The sequence below is a fragment of the Juglans regia genome, chromosome 10 (assembly GCF_001411555.2).
Source record: "Juglans regia cultivar Chandler chromosome 10, Walnut 2.0, whole genome shotgun sequence".
NCBI classification, from domain to species: Eukaryota; Viridiplantae; Streptophyta; class Magnoliopsida; order Fagales; family Juglandaceae; genus Juglans; species Juglans regia.
In genome coordinates, this window is record NC_049910.1 from 32,382,109 (window position 1) to 32,404,287 (window position 22,179).

The 22,179-nt window shown below is 35.8% G+C and overlaps 1 protein-coding gene across 1 annotated transcript; it reads left to right on the plus strand.

Annotated features, from left to right (window-relative positions):
• Positions 1-1,450: 1,450 nt before the first annotated feature.
• Positions 1,451-4,322, plus strand: LOC108991125 (leucine-rich repeat extensin-like protein 4). The gene has a single exon (XM_018965268.2). It carries the CDS (start codon positions 1,730-1,732, stop codon positions 3,737-3,739), a length of 2,010 nt encoding a protein of 669 aa, XP_018820813.2. The 5' UTR covers positions 1,451-1,729; the 3' UTR covers positions 3,740-4,322.
• Positions 4,323-22,179: the final 17,857 nt, after the last annotated feature.

The following is a 22,179-nucleotide window of genomic DNA, read 5'->3' on the forward strand; positions in this document are numbered from 1 at the left end:
AAGGTTGAAGAGCTTGACAGTGGCAATCTAGAGTTCGACGTCGGTGTCGAACTGAGGGTGGTGCACATAGAGTAGCAAGGAAGAGAAAGGTAGAGGGCGATGTAAATGAGAAAGAGGATAGCATACATAAGACCTTCATTCTCTATGGTGGAGTATATTCTCTTACAATGTTTATTCGTACGTGGCTTGAGTTGAATGGAGAGCTATTTTTGTAGGATTTGCAGCTCGACCACTGTGAAGCAGTTCTGTGATACAATTATATCAGAACAGATTGAGTTGTAGGTTGGATGTCTTCAACCAAGAGTGCGGCTAGGGGATCAAAAATGAATAATATTATATATAATTATGAGTTATGCAAGCATTATGCACTTTTTTTTAAAAAAATATATTAAAATCTATCATTAAAAATTTAATTTACTCATAGAATTTTCATATTTATTGTCTATGATTACAAAAATGATTTATCTTTTCTGATTAAACAAGGGAAAACAACAAACATAAATTAACAACTCTACCCCTAAGCTTTCTGACAATTTCCTTTTCTTTTTGAAAAAGGCAGAGTAAATTTACTACTGCTGTCCGTCTGTCTGTTCAGGTCACCCTGACACCGTCCTCCACTCACTTTCACCCTCCATGTAAATCTAAAATCTCGTGATACGAAATTCATAAAATTCTCGTTAGATCATCAGCATTCAGCCAATTCCTGGCTCCCCCCTAAAGTTCAAATATGTTACTCCAAAAAGCAACCGAAAATTCTTTTCCGGTCATCCCAAGTCGGGATTCGGCTCCGCCGATTACTCTATTGACAACTCTTTATTATGACAACGTTTTTACTTTTTATTAGAAAATTTGATGAAATATTTATTTTGGAAATCTGATTTCCCACCATTCTCTAGATGAGAGAAGAATTTTCAATCTATTGATTTGTTTCTCGGATTAATTTAATTGTTTCAATTATATATATATACACACAAGTCGTCTACATTTTATAAGAATAATAATATAATTATAATTTTTTTACAATTTATTTTTAAGCAACTAATAAAATTATGTCATTCTATTAAAATTAAATTTTAATATTACAAAATTACTCTCTATTTTATATAGATTTGTAAGATAATTGTACATTTTTATTTTATAAAACTTAATATTATTTGTATAAAGAATAATTTTTATAAAATTTGTGAGCCTTGTGTATATAATTTTTCTTTTGATAAATGATTCGATCAAATAATTGAAGACATCTCATTTATCTCATGAACGCGGTATTAGGAGTCCTAACTTAGTGCTACTAATTTTATATTTAATTTTAAAAAACATGGTATCTGATCTTTTCTTTTTTTTTCTTTAATAAAAAAAATTAAAGAATAAAGTCGAGCTCTGTATACCTCATTGATGAGAGATTTCTTAAATTATAAAGAAGAAAGAGATTCTGGTGGGCATTGAGCTGTGACATAGCTGTCTTTTTTATGAATTATTTCAGACACACATCTCCAAATTTCCCCCTAGGAAAAAACCCTTCCCTCTTCGCCTCCCTCTCTCTCCCTCTTCCTCAAGTTCAAAACGAAACCTCCCATTCCCTCTATCCACACTTCCCTCAGATCTCAAGGTGAACATTTCTCGGGTACCCATTTTGCATTTCCCTGCAGAGAAGAGTTTTGTGATATATAGGCAAAGGAGATCAGCAGAAGGGAGTGGCGTTTGAGAACGTGGATATCTCTCATGTGAGATGAAGAAGACGACCCTCTTCACCCATTTTGATCTCTCGCTCCTCATTGTTTCCTTTCTCGGTGCAGTCTCCGTCTGTGCCGCTGAACGGCTCCTTATCACCCCCAATGGAGGCCTTACCGACGCCGAAGCCTTGTACATCAGGCAGCGTCAGCTCCTGTACTACAGGGACGAGTTCGGAGACAGAGGTGAGAATGTCTACGTCGACCCATCTCTGGTCTTCGAAAACTCAAGACTTAGAGATGCTTATATAGCTTTGCAAGCTTGGAAGCAAGCTATTCTCTCTGATCCCTTCAATCTAACTAGTGACTGGGTTGGATCTAGTGTCTGTAAGTACACTGGGGTGTTCTGTGCCCCTGCACCTGATAACCCCAAGATCCGAACCGTCGCTGGCATTGATCTTAACCACGGTGACATTGCTGGGTACTTGCCGGAGGAGCTCGGGCTACTCGTTGATCTTGCATTGTTCCACATTAACTCGAACAGGTTTTGTGGTACCGTGCCGCACAAGTTCAAGAACCTGAAGCTTTTGTTCGAGTTTGATATCAGTAACAATCGCTTTGCCGGTAAGTTCCCAGTGGTGGTGTTGAACCTCCCGCAGCTCAAGTTCCTGGATCTGAGGTTCAATGAGTTTGAAGGGACTGTACCCAGGGAGCTGTTCGACAAGCCATTGGACGCAATCTTCATCAATCACAACAGGTTCAGGTTCGATCTACCAGACAATTTCGGGAACTCGCCGGTGTCGGTGATCGTGCTGGCCGACAACAAGTTCCACGGCTGCATCCCGGCGAGCATAGGCAAAATGTCCAACCTCAACGAGATCATCATGATGAACAACGGGTTCAGATCTTGCTTGCCTGTCGAAATTGGGTTGCTCGCGAATTTGACGGTGTTCGATGTGAGTTTCAACGAGCTATTGGGCCCATTACCGGACTCCTTTGGCAACCTGTTCAGCATCGAACAGCTCAATGTAGCCCACAACTTGCTGTCCGGGAAAATCCCTGCCGGTATCTGTAAATTACCGAATCTTCAGAACTTCACCTTCTCGTATAACTTCTTCACTGGCGAGCCACCGGCGTGCTTGAGCCTTCCAGACTTCAGCGACCAGAGGAACTGCTTGCCCAATAGTCCGGTCCAGAGGTCCGCCGGGCAATGTAAGTCGTTCTTGTCTAAGCCTGTGGATTGCAATTCCTTTAGATGTTCACCTTTCACTCCCGTTCTCCCTGCACCTACTCCACCTTCTCCACCTCGTCCTGCACCTTCGCCGCCTGTCCTCTCATTTCCACCACCGTCTACACCGGTATTATCGCCTCCACCATCTCCACCGGTCTTATTGCCACCACCATCGCCACCAGTCCTATCGCCACCACCGTCGCCACCGGTCCTATCGCCACCTTCTCCACCGGTCTCGTCGCCACCTTCTCCACCAGTGTACTCCCTGGCTCCACCTCCGCCTCCTTCGCCACCGACAACACGACCACCAGTTCATTCAACACCCCCACCGCCACCTCCAGTATATTCTCCACCTCCACCTTCACCGTCACCACTCCAACCGTCTCCTCCACTACCTTCGCCACCATTGCCACCTGAATCTGCACCACCGACCTCACCGCCGCCACCTACTCCACACTATGTGGGCTCTCCACCACCGCCGCCAGTTCCTTCGTTGTCCCCACAGCCATCGCTACCATACTATAATTCACCACCTCCGCCTCAGCATTCACCACCTCCACCGCCCCCGCCTCCACCTCCTATTTATCCCCATCTATCACCTCCTACGCCTCCAACGTCTGTCTATTCTTCACCTCCCCCACCCCCACCCCCGCCTCCTACAGTTTACAATTCGCCACCCCCACCACCCCCTCCAGTTCCATGTGAACCACCCCCTCCGTCACCACCACCGCCAATTGTTTATGAAAGCCCGCCACCTCCGACTCCAGTATACGAGGGGCCTTTGCCACCAATCACCGGAGTTTCATATGCATCTCCTCCGCCACCGCCCTTCTACTGATTCTTTTGAGAATTTTCCTCTTTACCTTTCGTCAACCACGAGCAGAACTCACATTTATGGGAACGGCCGTTGCTTCTTTTTCCTCATCCTGTGCTCTATCTCCACCTACCCTTCTTTCTCGTTGGGCGATTCTCGCCGCTCACGGAGGAAGGATAAACATAGAGAACGTAAAAGGGTGTGTCGCAGCTCTAGAAATGATCTCCTGCATTGTTGTCCAAGAAGTAGGGAAGAGGTGAAAGATAGAGAGAGAGACTGCGAAGAGAGAACGGTGAGAGGAGAAAGTCGCTACAGCATTTATTTTGAATTGTTATGGATATTTGAGTTGTGAAATAAAATTTGGCAGTGGAAGAGTAGGGTTGCAGAAAAAGTGTATGTATAGGGATGAAAACTGGAGACCATAATTCAGTACTGCATGGTACAAAGGCAGCACTTTCTGCTGCTGCTTCATGTTTGTGGGTTTTATTGTTGTTATGTCTCTCTTTGATATCATATTTTTGTTTCTTATTCCTTTCCTATTTATGGTATAATCATGAACATTTTATTTGTATTTGATTCTCTAAATTCAGATCAATTCCTTTCTCAACTCATTTGTTGAATCCGTCTGTGATTGGATAAATGACAAACAACCTTGGTCTCTCTGGGAGTCTTTTCTGATACGTTGTTTGGATAGACATGTTTTCAATTTCTTGTTTCAGTCAGATTCCGGAGGATGGGATTCGATTAGTCCCATATCAGTATACCCATGAGTGCACTGAGCAAACCTCTGGTTTCTTAGTTTCTCGATGTCTGAAATAGAACTATTAATTTCCAGTCTATGGTGGAAAATTTTAATAATCATTCTGATCTTGTGGCAATATATGAGGGGTTCACCAAAGGGAATGACTCAAATGGCAAGTCATTCGACTAAAGTTTGAACTCTTGGATGTAAACCGCGTCTCAGGTGAAGAACCGGTGATTTTTAATGGCCAGGTCTCCGGATTCCTCGTAGACAAAAAAAAAAGTCCTTTCACCTAGGAGAGAGTCATCTTCCTGTAATCTCCTGAAACCGCGATCAAGGTCGCAGGCCCCAACTGAGATCCCCGTGGGACCTGAATGGCCAACCCATATTCCATGATTTGGGTCACTTTTATAAAGCCTGAGCCGAGCTTTATCATTAGATAAATAGTGTTGGGGTTTGCAGCATGTCATGTGCAAACTCTCAACATTTGTTTGAAAAGTTGAATTCAAACCCGTTTACTTCACGCTGACACTTGCTTTCCCATTGAAATTTGGAATGTTCATCTCATTATGCTCATAAAAAGCTTCAAAAGGTTTTAGTCAGGTTGAATGAGTAACGTGTCTTTATAATCCCTACTGTATTTTTGTTCATGTTTCCCTGATATGCATCGTTATCACATCCCCAATGCCGTGCTTCCAACTGTTGTGCATTTCTTAGGAAAAAGTAGTGTGCTTTTTCTGTTCAAAGACCCATAAAAGTTAAAAAGGGATAGAGGGAATTTAGTATTTCAATTTTTCTCTTCTTTGTGTTTTCCGACTATTTTGTTTAGAATATATTTAATTTTTTTAATAAGTCAGGTGGCACAATATGGTCATACCACATCAATGAGATAAAGTTTGCAAGTAATCCTATTCATCATCTTAATTTTCATCATATTCTCATCATTTCATGAAGTGATATTAGATGCTTAGAGATTATTTATTATATTTCATTTGTGAACCTATTATCTAATATCATATTATGAGATAATGAGAAAATAAATAATAAATAAATTTATTCAAAATTTGCAAAATAATTATGGAGCATAGTAGCAATACTCATCTAGAAAATCAAATCAATATTAAATAAAAAAACATCATGCCAATGTTGCATCGTGGCCTCCACGGTGACTCGCAAAGGTTTCTGAATAAAATATGCACCTTGCTTTTTAAATGTTCCTGCCAAGTTTATAGGCATAGCGGTCTAACTCTTCCCTCATTAAGGCAAAAACATGTTTTCACAACTTGGATGATTTTCACAAGGTTAAAGACAAACCGGAGAAAGTGTAGCCCTTTCAAGGGGTCCTACAATCCCCCAGTTTTGTGTCGTATATATGCTTCCTTGATGCCCATATGCATAAGACTGGCAGTTGCAGCACAGGTCGTTTTCTGGGTGAGAATTTGGATTAGAACACAACTTTTTTATTGGGGGATGATTCTTGTCAAATATATGATCATGTTGCCATTCTTCACAAAATCCTCTTCTGAGCAACTGGGGAAGATGAAAAGAAAATGAACCCACTAATGATCTTTGTCTGCATATTACTCTCTACTTCACAAATTATACAATAATATTTTATTATTATTCACAAACTATTTTACTACTATTTACAAATCATCTGAGATATACTCATTTCATATTGGATCAACTGATTATCCGACCCAAATAGTAAAAATGACTAACTTGAGAGTCAATTCGGATCATGCAAGTCAGCACGAATATGATAAGATTATATAATGGGTCAATTAATTGATTAGGAGACGATTTTATTCAACTATAACCCTATTAATATTACTCGTCGGGACTATATTAAATTCACGAATAGGAATTTATGGTCTTGCCATATAATTAATGACCCATCTTTAAGATAAAATGAAAATCTGTCAGGATATCCCCACCAAGCTCCAGGGATGGTGATGTTATGATAGTCACATGGGAGTTGTTACTACTTTCCACATCATATGTGGTGCTACGAGCGTCGAGAATGTTATTGTAACGAGTTGGTTGACTTGCTCTCATTAACTCAAATAGGACACAAACACCATTTATTTAGGACTCTTTATAGACAGCCTGGGATTAGGTCGGATACATTAGTGGCACGCCATAAAGTGATGCTCTATATCTTGAACCCCTCACCAATTTTCTTCAATACATACAAATAAATACAAAAGGGAATTGAAACCTTACCTCAACTATATAGCTATACTATTCAATTCAATTGATTCATTAATTAGTCAATGTGATTTACTATGCATCAACCACTATTCATTTTCACACTCCACATCTATAATTTTTTCATAGAGTGTGAAAGTATTTTTCATAAGGTATTGGGGTGTTTTTTTTATAGGGTATGGAGTGGTGAATAGTGACTGATAAGAAGAATTTATCTTACACAAATGGGTCAGAAAGAGGAATCTATCTAGATGAAGATAAGAGGATGATATGCACAGTAGAAAAGGTTTTTAATGCTTCTTTTTGTACATCTAGGGTAATGGTTATTTGATGGTCCCTTTGTTGAATATGGTTAAATTAGTTGAGTGGCCCAAGCAATAAAACTGGCTATGCTAAACTAATTGATCATGTGCTCTATTAATCACAGGCACTGTCCTAGAAAAAAGGTACAAAACTCCACAGCAAAAATGGAGTATTAGGTAGTTATTTGAGTCATTTTTTTGGCCAGATGCCATTATTTTCCCCAACAACAATAGTACCCAATGCCAGCCTAAGTTATTATTATTGGATAAGAAATGAAGTCTCTTTTAGCATTGGCATTGTGTTAGATAATGCATGCCTAGCTGAAATTTAGCCAAAACCATTTATTTTGACCAACATTAGATTAGTTATGGTGCTTTTGACCAACAATGCCTCTCTCTCTCTCTTAAATATTGGTATTGGTTATATATTTGTGCTGGTTTTTGGTTATTTTGTGAAAGATATCTATTATTTAAATTTTATTTGTTTTGGTTTTTTCTAGGTGCTAGTGAAAGAGCATTATATTTTTCTATGAAGACATATTTATATAATGAAATAAAAACTTATTTTATTTTAAAACTACTATAAGAAGACTAGATTAAAAAATAAGAAAATTTCAAAAAATATGGAGAAAATAATAGCTTATTCAATGTAGAGTGCATTTCAGATGTTATTATTAAGAGTTTTGCTATGTACAAGCAAGTTTGCGTACCAATCTGCGTACTAATGTTGTTGCCTTCATATTTTAACTTAACACTTTCTAACCAATCATATTAAATGAGTGCGCATTACAGAATTGCTTACAATTAGATTTTTCCTATTATCAAAATAGAAATTGTAGCATCCTTGGTGAAATTTTAGCTAATCCAATATCAATACTCAGAGGAACACAATGGAATAAACCATCCGCTCAGGCCCATTTAATATGGGCTTTAGGTATCAGATCTTCTTGGGTCAAAACCTAAGTGCCCTCTTAGTCAGTGTGATCCACATACGGCCCAATCGAATAGAAGGTTCTAATATGTATGTCTATAGATATCTGCAATGATCCTTACCAACCCAAAAAATCAAACTGAATTACGAGCACTGGCAAATAGGTATTCATTAGGGAAAAAAAGAAAGAAAAGAGAAAAGAGAAAAGAGAAATTATATTTTTATTTTTAGGTGTGCAAGTACCGTGCACAAAATTTATACACTTAATGATTGTATCTAGCATTATAAAAAAAAAAAAACTTAATGTGACCAATTTACCCTATCCAAGTTTGTGATGTGGCAATATTGGAACATCCTATTTATAAGCTAATTCAGTGTTTCGTGCTTGGACTATGCTTATCATTTTACCCGTAACTGGCTTCTAAAAAAAGAAAAACAAGAAGAAGAAAGAAACTTAAGCCTCGAACTTCACTAATATTGTAGGTTGATATGTATGTATATATATATATATGGCACAATTAGTAGAAAGCAAGTGCAAACACTTGATGGAAAAAGTTGTGGAGTTAAAATTGGAAAAGAGAGCATCATACTTTAAAAACAATAGCTAGAGATTCCTCCTTCGATTTAATTTGTCTCTTACGTACGCTTTCGGCATTAAATGATTGAGAATGTTATAACTTATTACATTCTGTTAGGCATCATCGATCTTATGTTTTTTTAAAGGCAATCTTCACGTCTCTTTGTGTTAAAGCATTAGGATATATATAATAATAGAATTTCTATCTAAGTAATTTGCCCGCAAGTATGATTCGGTCTTACAAGTTTTAATAATTTGCTTTTGCAAAAGGGGTCTCTTAGCTGCCTTTTTCAGCTAACACGTACAGTATTTTAAAGTAATGTTAGATATAAGTTTCAAATAGATAAGTCTCATTAATAAAAAATAAATTTTTTTACACTTTATTTTAAGTAGGATCTACTTTTTTACAAGAGCTTGTACGTGACTTGTCTATTTGAAACTTTTACACAATCATTTTTCTAGTTGTGCCTATGGTAGTTCATCTGGCTGATTACAAGCTCTTAATTACTAACATGGAGGACCAATTTGGACCAACTACAATATTGCTTGACGACCAAAACAGATGGTTTGAGTTTTAAAGAGAGATAGACACAATATTAATTAATACTCATGCGAGATTATAATGATAAAAAGTTATAGACGTAAGAGTACAATATCAAATACTATCAAATCTACATAATGTCATGTCTATCTGTCTCTAGAATGAATGTCTTGCTCCTTACCATTTATATGCTTTGTTTTGTTTTATTTTGTTGGTTAGTATCCTGCCGTAAAGGAGGGAGATGATCACCTAGGTTGGTTGGCGATTTGGAGATCTAAATAATCCTATAAATACATATATATATATATATATTTTCGTATTATCCAAATTTGTGATGATCCATTAGGGATGAATTACTAGTTGATGTGATTTTTGGACCGATTAATATCTTTTATAATTCTTGTGTTTTTAACTCTAAACACTATAACGAAAGATATAAACATATCAAATGAATTTTTCAAATATTAAATTCTCGCAAAATGTAGTACAATTAATTTTATATGTTTTTCTTTCTTCTACTTTAGTCAAGAATTTAAATAATATTGATCCATTTAATTACTAATAGTAGATCACGTAATAATTTTTTTTTCCCTCTCAGACTCAGACTAGAAAATTAAAAGAAAAAATAATTTCTTATATAATGTTAAATTTCTAAAACATGAATCTTTTTCATTTCTGAAACTTATTTTTACAATAAAAGAATTCACAAATAAATAGATACATGAGCATTAGCTGTCTATGGTAACAAATAAAATAGAGGATTGCTATAGCTACAAATAGATTATACAAAAACAATTCTACAAACTGATAAGATTTGATGTGATCTGTTAGATCTACTTTACAATAAAAATAACTTTACAATCTGACGAATCACATGAAAAACACGTTAGTTTGTGAGATTATTTTTTGTGTAATCCATTTGTGACTAAAGTATTTCCCAATAAGATATGGAAATAATGTACAATTTCTAGAATCATGGCTAATTCCTAAAAACATGGTGCTGCTGATCTTGTTGTTGATTTGGTGCCAAGTATCCTGTCAATACTCCCCCTCAAGTTGGCACATGGAGATTAGTAATGCCCAACTTGCGTAAAAAATGATTGGAGAGTTCACATCCTAATGCTTTGGTAAAAATATTAGCAACTTGCTGATGGGAGGAGGTATGAACGGTTGTAAGGAGACCGGACTAGATTTTTTCACGAATGATGTGACAGTCAATCTCAATATATGAGGTGTGTTCATAAAACACAGGATTGTGAGCGTTGTGGAGAGCATATTGATTGTCACAATGTAAGCTGATGGGTTCGGAGTGAGAAACACCAAGATCATGGAGGAGCTGTTTCAACCAAGTGAGTTCGCAAGTGGTGACGGCCATGGCGTAATATTTAGCTTCAGTTGAAGATCGTGCCACTATCGTTTATTTCTTTGTACGCTAGGAAATGGGGCTAGTGCCTAGTTGAATGAAGTAGCCTGTGATGGAGTGACGGGTGGTGGGGCAGCTGGCCAATTCTGAACCGGTGTAGGTGGTAACATGTAAACCATTAGAGGAGGAGAAAAAAATGCCTTGTTACGGATTGCCTTTGATATAATGAAGAACACGAGTGGTGATCATGCCCAAACTATTACGCAATGGTATAATATAATTCAGGGTGTCGATCCAAAATGAGTCGGAAGAAACAATACAAGATGCAAGCTTAAGGGAAAAGATTAAATGAAAATATGACAAAAATATGAAAATTTTACCTAAAACATGCAATTAAAATGAGATTAGGGCATGGGCAAAAAGGCAAGTAAAGTTTCTGGCTTTTACCTATAGGATCCAATATTCTGACTTTTTCAAACCAAACTATATATACAATTAAGAATTATAGCACAAAATTTCCAATTGGAAGATATGACATTATATTCATATATTTTCTCAAATTTAATTTTAGAATCTATTCCTCATTTACAAACTACAGTTTTCATATATAAAAATGAATATCAGATCTAAAGATGACACTATTTTCACAAACAATAGTGTAGCAAAAGATCACATCAATAGCATGAAAAACTTGTTTTAAGTCACAATCATATATTCATAATCCTATAGCTCAACAAACTATAACAAGATTTAATATAATTGTCTCAAACTTATAATATCCAAAACAAATAAAGAATTCAATCCTAGAATCTTAAAAATTAAAGCTTAATCTGTGAATTGAAATAAAGTTAAAGTATTTTCACCAATTGATTACTACCCTAAGCTTTACCCAAGTTTTAGTTCTCTATAGAAGAACTAAAAAATAAAAATGGTATTTTTTTCTCCTCTCTTGAACTATGCCTCTTGCCTTCAAACTTTTCCCCATGATATGCTTCTCTTGAGTATAAAAGAAACCCTAATGTTTTTCTGATTCCCGCATAAAAAATGACTTAACTTTTAGGATTTAGATTGGTAGCCGCGTACGCGCTTCAAGAGTCAGAATCTGGACATCCTTATCCGATATAAATTTGTAGCCCCTTAAGATAGCTTTCCAATGTATCAAGAATCACATCAATCGGATGTGTGAGTAGAAAGTTATGATCAAAACACTAAGTATGCCTTGACGGTCTCCTAGCACATTTTAGACTTTGACTTCTTGCAGTTTCCTTTTGTGATTTGTTTTTTTTTTTCTCTTGATCCGAATTACTCTCAAACCCACCTTATTCGAAGTTATCATTTATTTGATATTTTGAGAAGTTATTCCAACGTGAAGTCTTCTCATATTGAAGCATCCTTACTTTGTTGAAAGTCCACACGCCTATCCACATTGAAAGTCACCAACGTTGAAAATGAAGAGTCTTTATTACTTGAAAGTCTTACTCAATTCAAAAGTCATGTTTCGTTGAAAACTCTTGAAAATTATTCAAATTCAAAAATCTCTTTGAATTTGACTAGGCTATAGCTCTCTTTTTTATGGTTTCTGAAATTAAACATAAAAATGTGCTTAAGAGTATCTCAAAATAAATAGAAACTAAATTCAAGAATACAGATTAATTCATATGATTTCTATTCACATTTTAATATTTTAGTCCAATCATCAGGTATTTAAAGTGCACTTGCGTGCACTCATCACACCCCTCAACTTACTTATTACTAGTCTCAATCAATTTCTATGCAAAAGAGATGAAAGAGAAAAAAATCACAAAAATAGCCCATCAATTCACACTTTCTAGAATCACATATCAAAACAATTTAAGTAATCCAATAACTCATCAAGATCAATCCCCTTATAGCAATTCACAGAATTTGTGTGTGTTCTCTAAGCCATAACCATCTTACCACTAACCTTGACACATGCAATGTCAAGAATATTTCAAATAAAAGGTTCAACACCATAACTCATGGGTATAATAGTGTTTCGTGCAAGGGCTCTTTCTATGGAGTTGACAAGTGGTGTACACACAATCACATGGAGATTTAGGTAATTATGAACAAATAACAAGCAAGTAATGATCTTATGATAGGAACACTAACAAATGAGAATTCAACTATTATTTTCACGGGTTTACTTGAGATTAGAACGGTCAAAACAAAATGTTGTAATATGGCTTAGGTTAGACTATATAAAAAAAAGAAATGAAAGAAAATGATTCAAAAACTTCCAAGTATATCCTAGGGAATCTTATTAAACATATCAATAAATCACATTCCTCACTTGATGTACTCTTCAGTCTTTCAAATCATCGGATAATGCATTTTTCTTTTCTTTTTTTCAATTTTTTTTATAATTTAATGAATAATTATATGTCACCCTGATATTTTACTATTTCTACCCAGTCTTGATATTTTTGTCTCTGAAACTAACTCACTCGAACAACTAGTAACTCGTGTTCTTCTTTTTGTTTTTATTCTTTCCAAAGAAAAGAATTCCACATCTAGTAAGTAAAAAAAATAGAAAAAATCAGTGTATAGGTTATACTTCAATATGGAGATGTATGGATAATGTAGGTATATAAAGAAAAGAAAAAAAAAACTAAATATTTATTGGCTCAAAGTTGGCTACTAGGAGTCTATAATTGAAAGGGCTAGCTTGAAAGGCTCAAACGTTAATCCTAAGTTGACCTTCATCATATCCAAAGTATATCCACCATCACACCACAAACCAAACAATGATATTCTCAAAAGAAATGCATAATTCAAAAAAACCAATGAATGCTTATCACAATTTTCATCATTTGTTGGCTCTCAATCCTTTCCAAAACTCAAACATAAATACGTAAGCAAAAGAATTCTCTAGATACATGTGTTAAACCACCATCTTACCACAAAACTTGGATGAGTGCATTAGATATCTTGTGAATATCTCAGCATAATAATCAAGATGAGTTTGTTGAATACACTAAGATGGTTACATATGAGAATGCGCACACCTGTAAAATGTGGGATGCTAATTAAAAAAAATTATGTCACATGTAAAAGTGCCACATAGTTCCAACAAGCAATTGTAAATGCATAATTTGCACCATTCACCCCCCAACTTAAACGAAACATTGTCCTCAATGTTTAAGAACCAAACTGAATGGATAGTAACTGAAAATGGTAGAATACACCTGATGTGTGACATGGCCAGCCTGGTAAGCATAAGAGATGGCGAAATGAAACTATCCTGCTAACAGAAAACAAAGAAAATAACGAAAAACAAAAAGAAACAAAAGGAACGGAAATAAAATAAAAGAGAAAAAGAAAAAGAAAAACATACATGCATGGTGAGTCAAGGTTGATAGACCGAGTCTACAAGTGGAATGTCTTCCACTTCAGAAACTTGTCTATCAATAAGTATTTTTAGGCATTGACCATTTACTTTAAAGACTCGACCATCCCTAGGGTCTTCTATTTCTACCGTCCCGTTTTCAAAAACATGAGCGACAATAGATGCTTGCATCCTTAAATAAGGTGGGCCAATAAAATTCACACTGCAGAATTTTTGTAGCAATTTTCTTCATTGAAAAATGACCCTCACAAGCTTAGATATGATAAAATAACGCTAGCAATCTCCTCATCAAGAATGCAACGCCTTATAATTTGGTCAAGGTAATATTTAAAAAGAAAAGATTCATCCCAACAGAATTTGCGTACCTCAACTATGAACTACCTCTTGTCTTGTATGCTCCAATCTGTCGGCATCTCGTTTGCAGCCAAATAATTAACAATTTGAGCAAACCATGGTAAAGAGGAAATAGATAATAAATGCTCATCTGGAAAGTCATCCCAAATTGGCATGTGGTTCGTGGTGTCCTCAAATGTGAGTCTCGAGAGATGATCGACCACTACATTCTCCACTCTTTTCTTATCTTTGATGGAGATATCAAATTCCTGCAAAAGTCAAACCCACCGTATTAATCGCGCTTTAGTATCCTTCTTTGTGAGAAGACACTTAAGGGATGAAGACACTTAAGGGCTGTATGATTTGGGAAAATTATAAGAGGAGAACCAATCAAGTAAGCATGAAACTTGTCCAAAGCAAAAACTACAGCTATCAACTCTTTTTCAGTGGTTGAGTAATTCACTTGAGCATTATTTAGAGTTCTACTAGCATAGTAAATGACATAGGACTTCCTATCTCGTCGCTGTCCAAGGACAGCACCTACTGCATAATCACTAGCATCGCACATAATTTCAAAAGGTAAAACTCAATCAGGTGGCTGCATTATGGGTGCTGAAGTAAGCTTGCCAATCATCGTTTCAAAGGTGTTAGTCCCTTAGTCTGTTCTCATAAAATTAATTTAGAGAACAGACTTGTGCAATGCTCCAACCTATGGCTGACTTGTGCTCATGTAAGGTTTGAAGTAATTGCTCACCTTGAAATTCAGACAATTCAGATGAGATAATATTAGTAAAAGTATCACCTGGACCAAAGAAAACATGTTTTAAACCCTTAGACAAAGGTTTTAATTCAACTCTTAGTGCTTTCATACTTGAAAGAATCTATTTTTCACATTTCTTAGGCAACTTAAATTTTGGTTGCCAAGACCGTATGCCATAATCCTGAGTTTCATAAAAAATAGTACAAATATATATCAATAACATCAGATGAATCACTACTAGTATGAAACTCAGAATTAACAAAGAAATATTTAAAGGGATTAGAATCATGAGTTCTGTGAACTCCCTCGTCTATGAGTGCGTCAATAATGTACGTGCGGTGGTATTCATCATCATTTTTGGTTGTTTTCCAATATGAGAAATATTCACCTCTAGAGTCATATTCCCAAAATAGAGTTTCATTAGACCATTCCTGCAATTAATAAAGGTATAAACAGTAGCAAGAAAACTAAGATTAAGAGAGTTTTAGAATTAGAGTCAACAATAGAACTAATGTCCAGGATTAAGAAATCAACAGGATAATAAAATTTGCCAATTTGAATCAAAACATACTCCACTACACCCCATGGTACTTTGACTGAACGATCAGCCTGTTGCAATATCACAGTAGTTGGTTTGATTTCTCCCAACCCTAATTACAAATAAATGGAATACAATTCTTCTATAAATAGTCGTGATATACAACCAGTGCGCAATTGTTGACGCCACATCTGGGTTTTCTTTTGGTTGCGTGTAATGGTTTCCCAATTGTCGTCTTCATGTGTAATGGTTTCCTAGTCGCCATCTTCCTGCTCATCTGATCTGGGGAATTGCTACCCACATTGCTTCTCAGTCGTCCTTTTTGTCTAGGACCATGGGTTTCCATTTTCGTTGGTATTTTCGTGTGAGTCTTCTCCGTGGGTCTCTATTGATAAAGTTTTGTCTTTTTCTTTTCTCAGTCTACATTTCGTCAACTACTTTTTATTGTCAATGGAAATTCTCTTTGGTTGGCCTCATACCTCTTCTTTAAAAAAAAAAAATTGATTTCATCTTCTTTAATTTCTGTTTGGATCTTGGGCCTTGGCCAAAACTGATTTGTTGATCAGGAAGTAATGAATACAAAATATTGATTTGGGTGACTTTTTTTGAGTTGTGTTTGCTTTCCCAACTGCTAAATTTCTCTTGTGAAACAAAGTACCAATTATCTAAGGTTGATTTAAGTTGGTTGGCTTCTCTATATATTCTTAGAGTCTTTTTCTTTTTCTTTTTTTTTTTTGTCTTTTGGGTGGGGGTGTTCATGATATTATAGACTATATTTAGCTTGATCTAATTTTAATGAATTGACTAGACCTAAGTAGCTCTTCTTCTCACCCCCACGAAGTTGGATTTATTTAACGTGTTTTATCTCGGACTTTACACAAGGTAGATGTTCAAGTAATTTTCAGGTGAGGTTCATCATCATGTTAGTTTTTATTATAAACTTTTTATGATGCACATAGCTGCAATACAATATGCTATGTGAACTTTCTTTACTTTTTTTCCTCCCTACTCTTTTAACTTGTAAGGAAAAATATGTCCTTTTACCTATAATAAAAAAAGGAAAATAGATGACATTTTATAATTCCTACTACTGAACTACTTATTTTGTGTGCTATTTTGTGTGCTATTTTGTGCTAACAAGCTTGTGCCCCTCCTAGTTTTGCTATTCTCAAATGATTCCATTTTATCTTTTTTACCATAGTGGTCATTGTACATGGCTTCAACCTTGACAATAGCTTCAGTGCATCTTCCATGGATGGCCGATCACATGTCTTGCTCCTTGTACAGGGAAAAGCAATTTCAAGAACCAATTTGATCTCCTCTTGCACAATGATCTTGGAGTGAACTTCATTCTTATTGTAAATTTCTCCCAAAAGAACCTCCCTTATCTTATTGTGGAAACTTGCTCCTGTATTTCTCGACTTGCAATCGGTATGATAGACATTATAATTCTGGTTGTCTACATGAAATTATTAGTTTAAAAGTAAATTAAATGTTTTAATTGTTTCATATAAAGTTTTTCAAAGCTGCTATTTTTCAAACGTGTTGAATTCTCTGTTTGCTCCTATAAAAATGGTTGTACAATTTTTTCCTATACAGTTTGTCAGTATGGGAAAAGGGGAAGAAAACACATCTCCTACAACACCATCTAGCTCAAATCCCCCAACGCGGTATGTTATATGATTTTTAACATTTTTTAGCATACATCAATCTCGTACTTGCTAATTATCATTATTATTTTTATGTTAGGGCATCCTAACAACTTATCCAAACTTTCTAAATTACATGCACGGTTACTATGGACCAGTGCCTGCATGGTCACCGACTTTTATGCCATATCCAGATGGTAACCAATATCCAAGCAACATTCAGATAGTTATGCAACTTAGTTCTTGTCTCTTTTTTCTTTTTCTTTTTCTTTTTTTCATTTTTTGGAAGTTTAACTGCTTTCATTTTTAGCAGAATGCTGGTTACCCATTTCAATATGGGATGGGACCTCCGACTCCTCTAATGGGTACAAGTTCTGAAATGACCAAAAGTACTAATAAAGAGGACACATCCAATCGTAGGGAAACTGAAGCGCCATGTTCCTCCTCTAGAGTTGATTAACAAAGTGAAGAGGATGGGCCATATTCATGAGAAACCAGCGATGGCACTCCCGGGACACCTCAGTTAGATCAAATGGATGGTGGTGATATGATTGAGGAACCAAAATCGAGGATGAAGTTTAATTCTTTTGAGGAATTAATGAGCTATTACAAGCAATATGCTAAGAAATGCGGGTTTGGATCTATGACACAAAGAAGTGAGAGGGATGACAATGGAAGTATCAGATATGTCATCTTTGGTTGTGCCCGACAGGAAATACTGACTGTAAGGCAATGATTAATGTCTTAAAAGTTGAGGGAAAGATGCAGTTGACCATAATTCATAATACCCACAATCATGGACTAAGTCCCCATAAATCCTGCTTCTTCCGACGTAATCGCAAAGTTAGTAAGGCCGTAAAAAGAGTATTAGATACTAACCACTTGGCTAGCATCTGAATGAACAAGAGTTTCGGATCACTTGTTGTTGGCGCGAGTGGATTTGAGAACCTCCCATTTTTGGAAAATGATTGTCGCAATCACATCGATAAAGATAAGGCATCTACAACTTGGAGCATGTGGTGCTAGGAGTGCTTTGAGACTATTTTTGTAGGATGCAGTACAAGTATCCCAGATTCTTTGCCTTGATGGATATAGATGATGATGAGAGGTTAAAGAATGTCTTTTGGGCAGATCCACACAGTATGGCAGCTTTTCAAGATTTTGGTAATGTGGTAACATTTGACACCACGTACCTGAGGAACAGATACGGGATGCCCTTTGCACCCTTTGTTGGTGTAAACCATCATGACCAGTCGATTCTCTTGGGAGCAGGGTTAATTTTCAGTGAGGACACAAAAGACTTTTACATGGTTATTTCAGACCTGGTTGCAATGTAAGGTTGGTATAGTCTCGCCAACTATTATCAATGATCAAGACAGAGCAATGAAAAATGCAATTGCAGTTGTATTTCCAAAAAATCGACATACATTTTGCATGTGGTATATATTGAAAAAAGTTCCCGAGAAGCTTGGCTCCTATCGTGCCTACAAAAGTGGCCTGAAAAATCAGATGATGAAATGTGTGTATGACACTCAGACTACTAAAGAGTTTGAGAAATTGTTGGAAGAGTTCATTAGCACGTATACCCTGCAAGAGAATATATGGTTGCAAAGTTTGTACGTTGAGCACGGGCATTGGGTACCGGTATTCCTAAAAGAGTACTTTTGGGCTGGCATGAGTACAACACAGCGGAGTGAGAGCATAATGCATTTTTTTTTACGGATATGTTCGTGTGAAGACAAACCTGAAGGAGTTTGTCGACCAGTTTGACAATGCCTTGAGAAAGAAAATTGAGAATGAAACTAACTCGGACTTCCACTCATTTAGCGTTACAATTCCATACATATCTAGATCTCCAATCGAAAAGAGATTTTAAGAGTTGTACACGAGTGCAAAATTCAAAGAAGTTTAGCAGCAAGTTATGGGTGTGCTCGATATGGATCCATCTCTATTTAGACAAAATGGTGTGAAGAAAACCTATTTGGTAGAAGATGAAATTCGTGTTGAGGAGTTTGTTACATATTTCAGATGAGGGGATACTGTGTAGGCATATTTTGGCCATTTTCAAATGTAACAGGATAAAATTTTTGTCAGATAGCTACAATTTAGATTGATGGAGGAGGGACATCAAATGGAAATACATGTAAAGATACTAACAGATATTCAACTCTATTGAATATTTGTTATCGAATGATTATTAATGTAGCGAGTTCAAAAGAGTATACTAAGGATGCAACTAAAAAGTTATATGCTATGATCGAATTATGTCGTGACGACCAAGAACCCACATCTCTGATCCAAACGAGTTCCAATGTTGATTATACGACACAGGACACAACTATAGTTGGTAGTTCATAGCAAGTACATAGTCCACGAGTTGTGAGAGGAAAAGGCAGACCCTCATCTCTGAGCAGAGCATCCAGGATGGAGCAAGATATCTAAAAAGTTAAAACAAAGACGAAGAAGGCACGTGTAAAGGGAAAACGTAAAGATGTTCGATATTTTTAATAACAAGATTATTTTAAATATACATGTTTATTTGGGTTGATTTATTTATGCAAATATTAATCAATGACATAGAGTTTTTACTTGTTACTTGATTATTAGCGAGATGGATGAGATACGCCAGCCCGGGACACGTGTAGGAATTTATTTGGCCCATCAGAGATAGATCTTTCCAATGTTAGAAATGTTCAGGTATAAATATTTTTGTTTTGATTTGCTGTCTTATTTAAGGAGTAATTTTTAAATACGTCAAACTTATGTTTATTATATTTTTGTTATCTATTGCTAGATTGTTCCAGGCAGCATAGCTTTAGACATTAGTGGATCCCAAAATGTGGTTGGAAGTCAAGAAAGTGTAATATTTCTAAATTTTTTTATATTTTAATATTAATATTGATTGTAATTTAATGTGGGGGGAGGGGGGGTTGCTTTGAACTCCCAACCATGGACTCAATATTGAGAATGATGCCATAATAAGTATGTGCATGAAAATCGTCTATTTGATATGACTTTTCATTAAATATTCTTAATTTAGCAAGATGCAGGAGTATTGTCTGTGAAGGCAGATGGTGCTGCTTAGGATACTGTTGAAAGTTTGGAAGAAGAAAGCTTGGCAAGTGATAGTTTTTGTAATTATTTTTGTAAGAAGAAAGCTTGGCAGGAGTATATTCCTAGTGATAGTTTTGGTAATTATTTTTGTAAAAAGAAAACTTCGCAACTAATAGTTTTTGTAATTATTTTTGGCAAGTGATAGTTTTTGTAATTATTTTGGAAGAAAAGAGCTTGGAAAACCTAGTAAATTGTATTGATTGTAAAATGGCCAACTATCCATTGTTTTTTAGTTGGTTACTTGATTGTAGTATTTTATATTTTGTGAAGAGAGACCACCACCTATGGACTTATCATTATGATATGTTTCAAGTCTGCTAGGAAATTGATGTGAACTGGAATTTCCATGTTTTTCCATTATCATCTCCATAACTTTCTAAACAACTAACTAAACTCTTTTTCAAACCACCAGATAATTTATTGCTTATGCAATCAGAATCTATACCTAACTTTCCTTGTTTTTCCAGAAGTTGCTTCTTAAGTTCAAGAGCATGCAGAGTAGCATCTTATCGACGTGCATATTTCTCTCTTTTCTTTCTAGGCACACCTTGGGAGGGTTCAACTTTTTTAATGCATTCATCAAACTCACCACATCTAAATGCCGATAAGCTGATTTTGATATTTTGAGATTCTGTGAAGCATCATTCCAACTCATATTGCATGTACACCATATCTATTTCTCTATTTGTTTCTTTCATTCCCTTTCTTTTCTTTTCTTTTTTCGTATATATTTCGTAATAATATATATAAATATTTTGAGATTCTGAGAGGATTGGGTTTGGAAAATTCTTGTCATAGTCTGATCAAGTAATGCGAAGATGATTCTACAAACATTTTAATTATACAAATATGTATTTACTATCTCAGGCAGTTAACCAACTAAATGCCAAAAAAATGAGCAAGCTAAAAATATTAACAAATCTCAAATGGCCAACTATTACATTGCACTCACTAAACTAACTTATAACACTTAAAACTACAAAGTTAGACTAAGATGTAACATAAACCCCAATACAACAAAGGAGAACTACAAAACCCCAATACACTCGGGCTAGCATGCGTGAACGCCTTAGGACAGCTTCTCTCTCAAGAAGCACCAACTCTATCTTCCCGATCTCATCCGCTTTCTTACTGAGCTCAATCTCCATCTTTTCGACATTGCTGAGTCTCTTCTCGATGTCTTTCTCCTTCCTTAATAGTTAATTTTTCTTTCTTGTAGATCTGGTTCTATGTATTGATTACTATCTGTCCACTTGAAATACTTGCAGCATAGTAATCCTTGATATTTTGCGCACACATATAAAAAATGTTAGATGTCTGTTGTATTAATCAATATATCAAATATGTTACATTACAAATCTTGTAGTTACTCACTGTGTTGTAGTTTGGACACCTAAATAAAGGTCGTCCTGAATTTCTTCTAGTATTTGAGTATCTCAATGTAGCTTCAACCTCACAGAAGCACAATGGTTGACCCAAAGTACGTTTGGCAAAGGATGAAGAAGACATTGATGATGATGACATTCTAACATGAACCAAAATCACAATGGAAAGGCATACATATTAAAAGACACACATAGCAATGGTATTTCCACATGAATCTATTCTACAATAAGGATATACAAATGGCAGGCAACTCAAAAGACTCTAAGAGTTGGAAGGAGCTTGGCTATCCAACCAGTGGTTTATACAATAAGCCCCTCCCTTTACAAGGTAATTTCTCTCAAAAGAAAACCAGGTGCAAATTTCACCACTATTAAGATTAAAATCAAATTATAATGAAAGAAAGTTAAACAGCCTAAATTTCTTTTCCATGATGTCTTAAATACCAAATAGATTTGGAAATAAAGACACCAGATCATGGTAAAAAACATAAAATGGAATCATTTAAGAGTAGCAAAACTGAGAGGGGCCCAAGACTGTGGATCTCTAAGCATGAAAATGCTTTTGAAATTTGTGAATGAAAGATAATGACCACTTGCTTAACTAGCACACAAAATAAGTAGTTCAGTAGCAGGAATTTTACAAAGTCA

Coding starts and splice junctions, on each gene's coding strand:
- LOC108991125 (XM_018965268.2), top strand. CDS start 1,730: ATGAAGAAGACGACCCTCTTCACCCATTTTGATCTCTCGCTCCTCATT.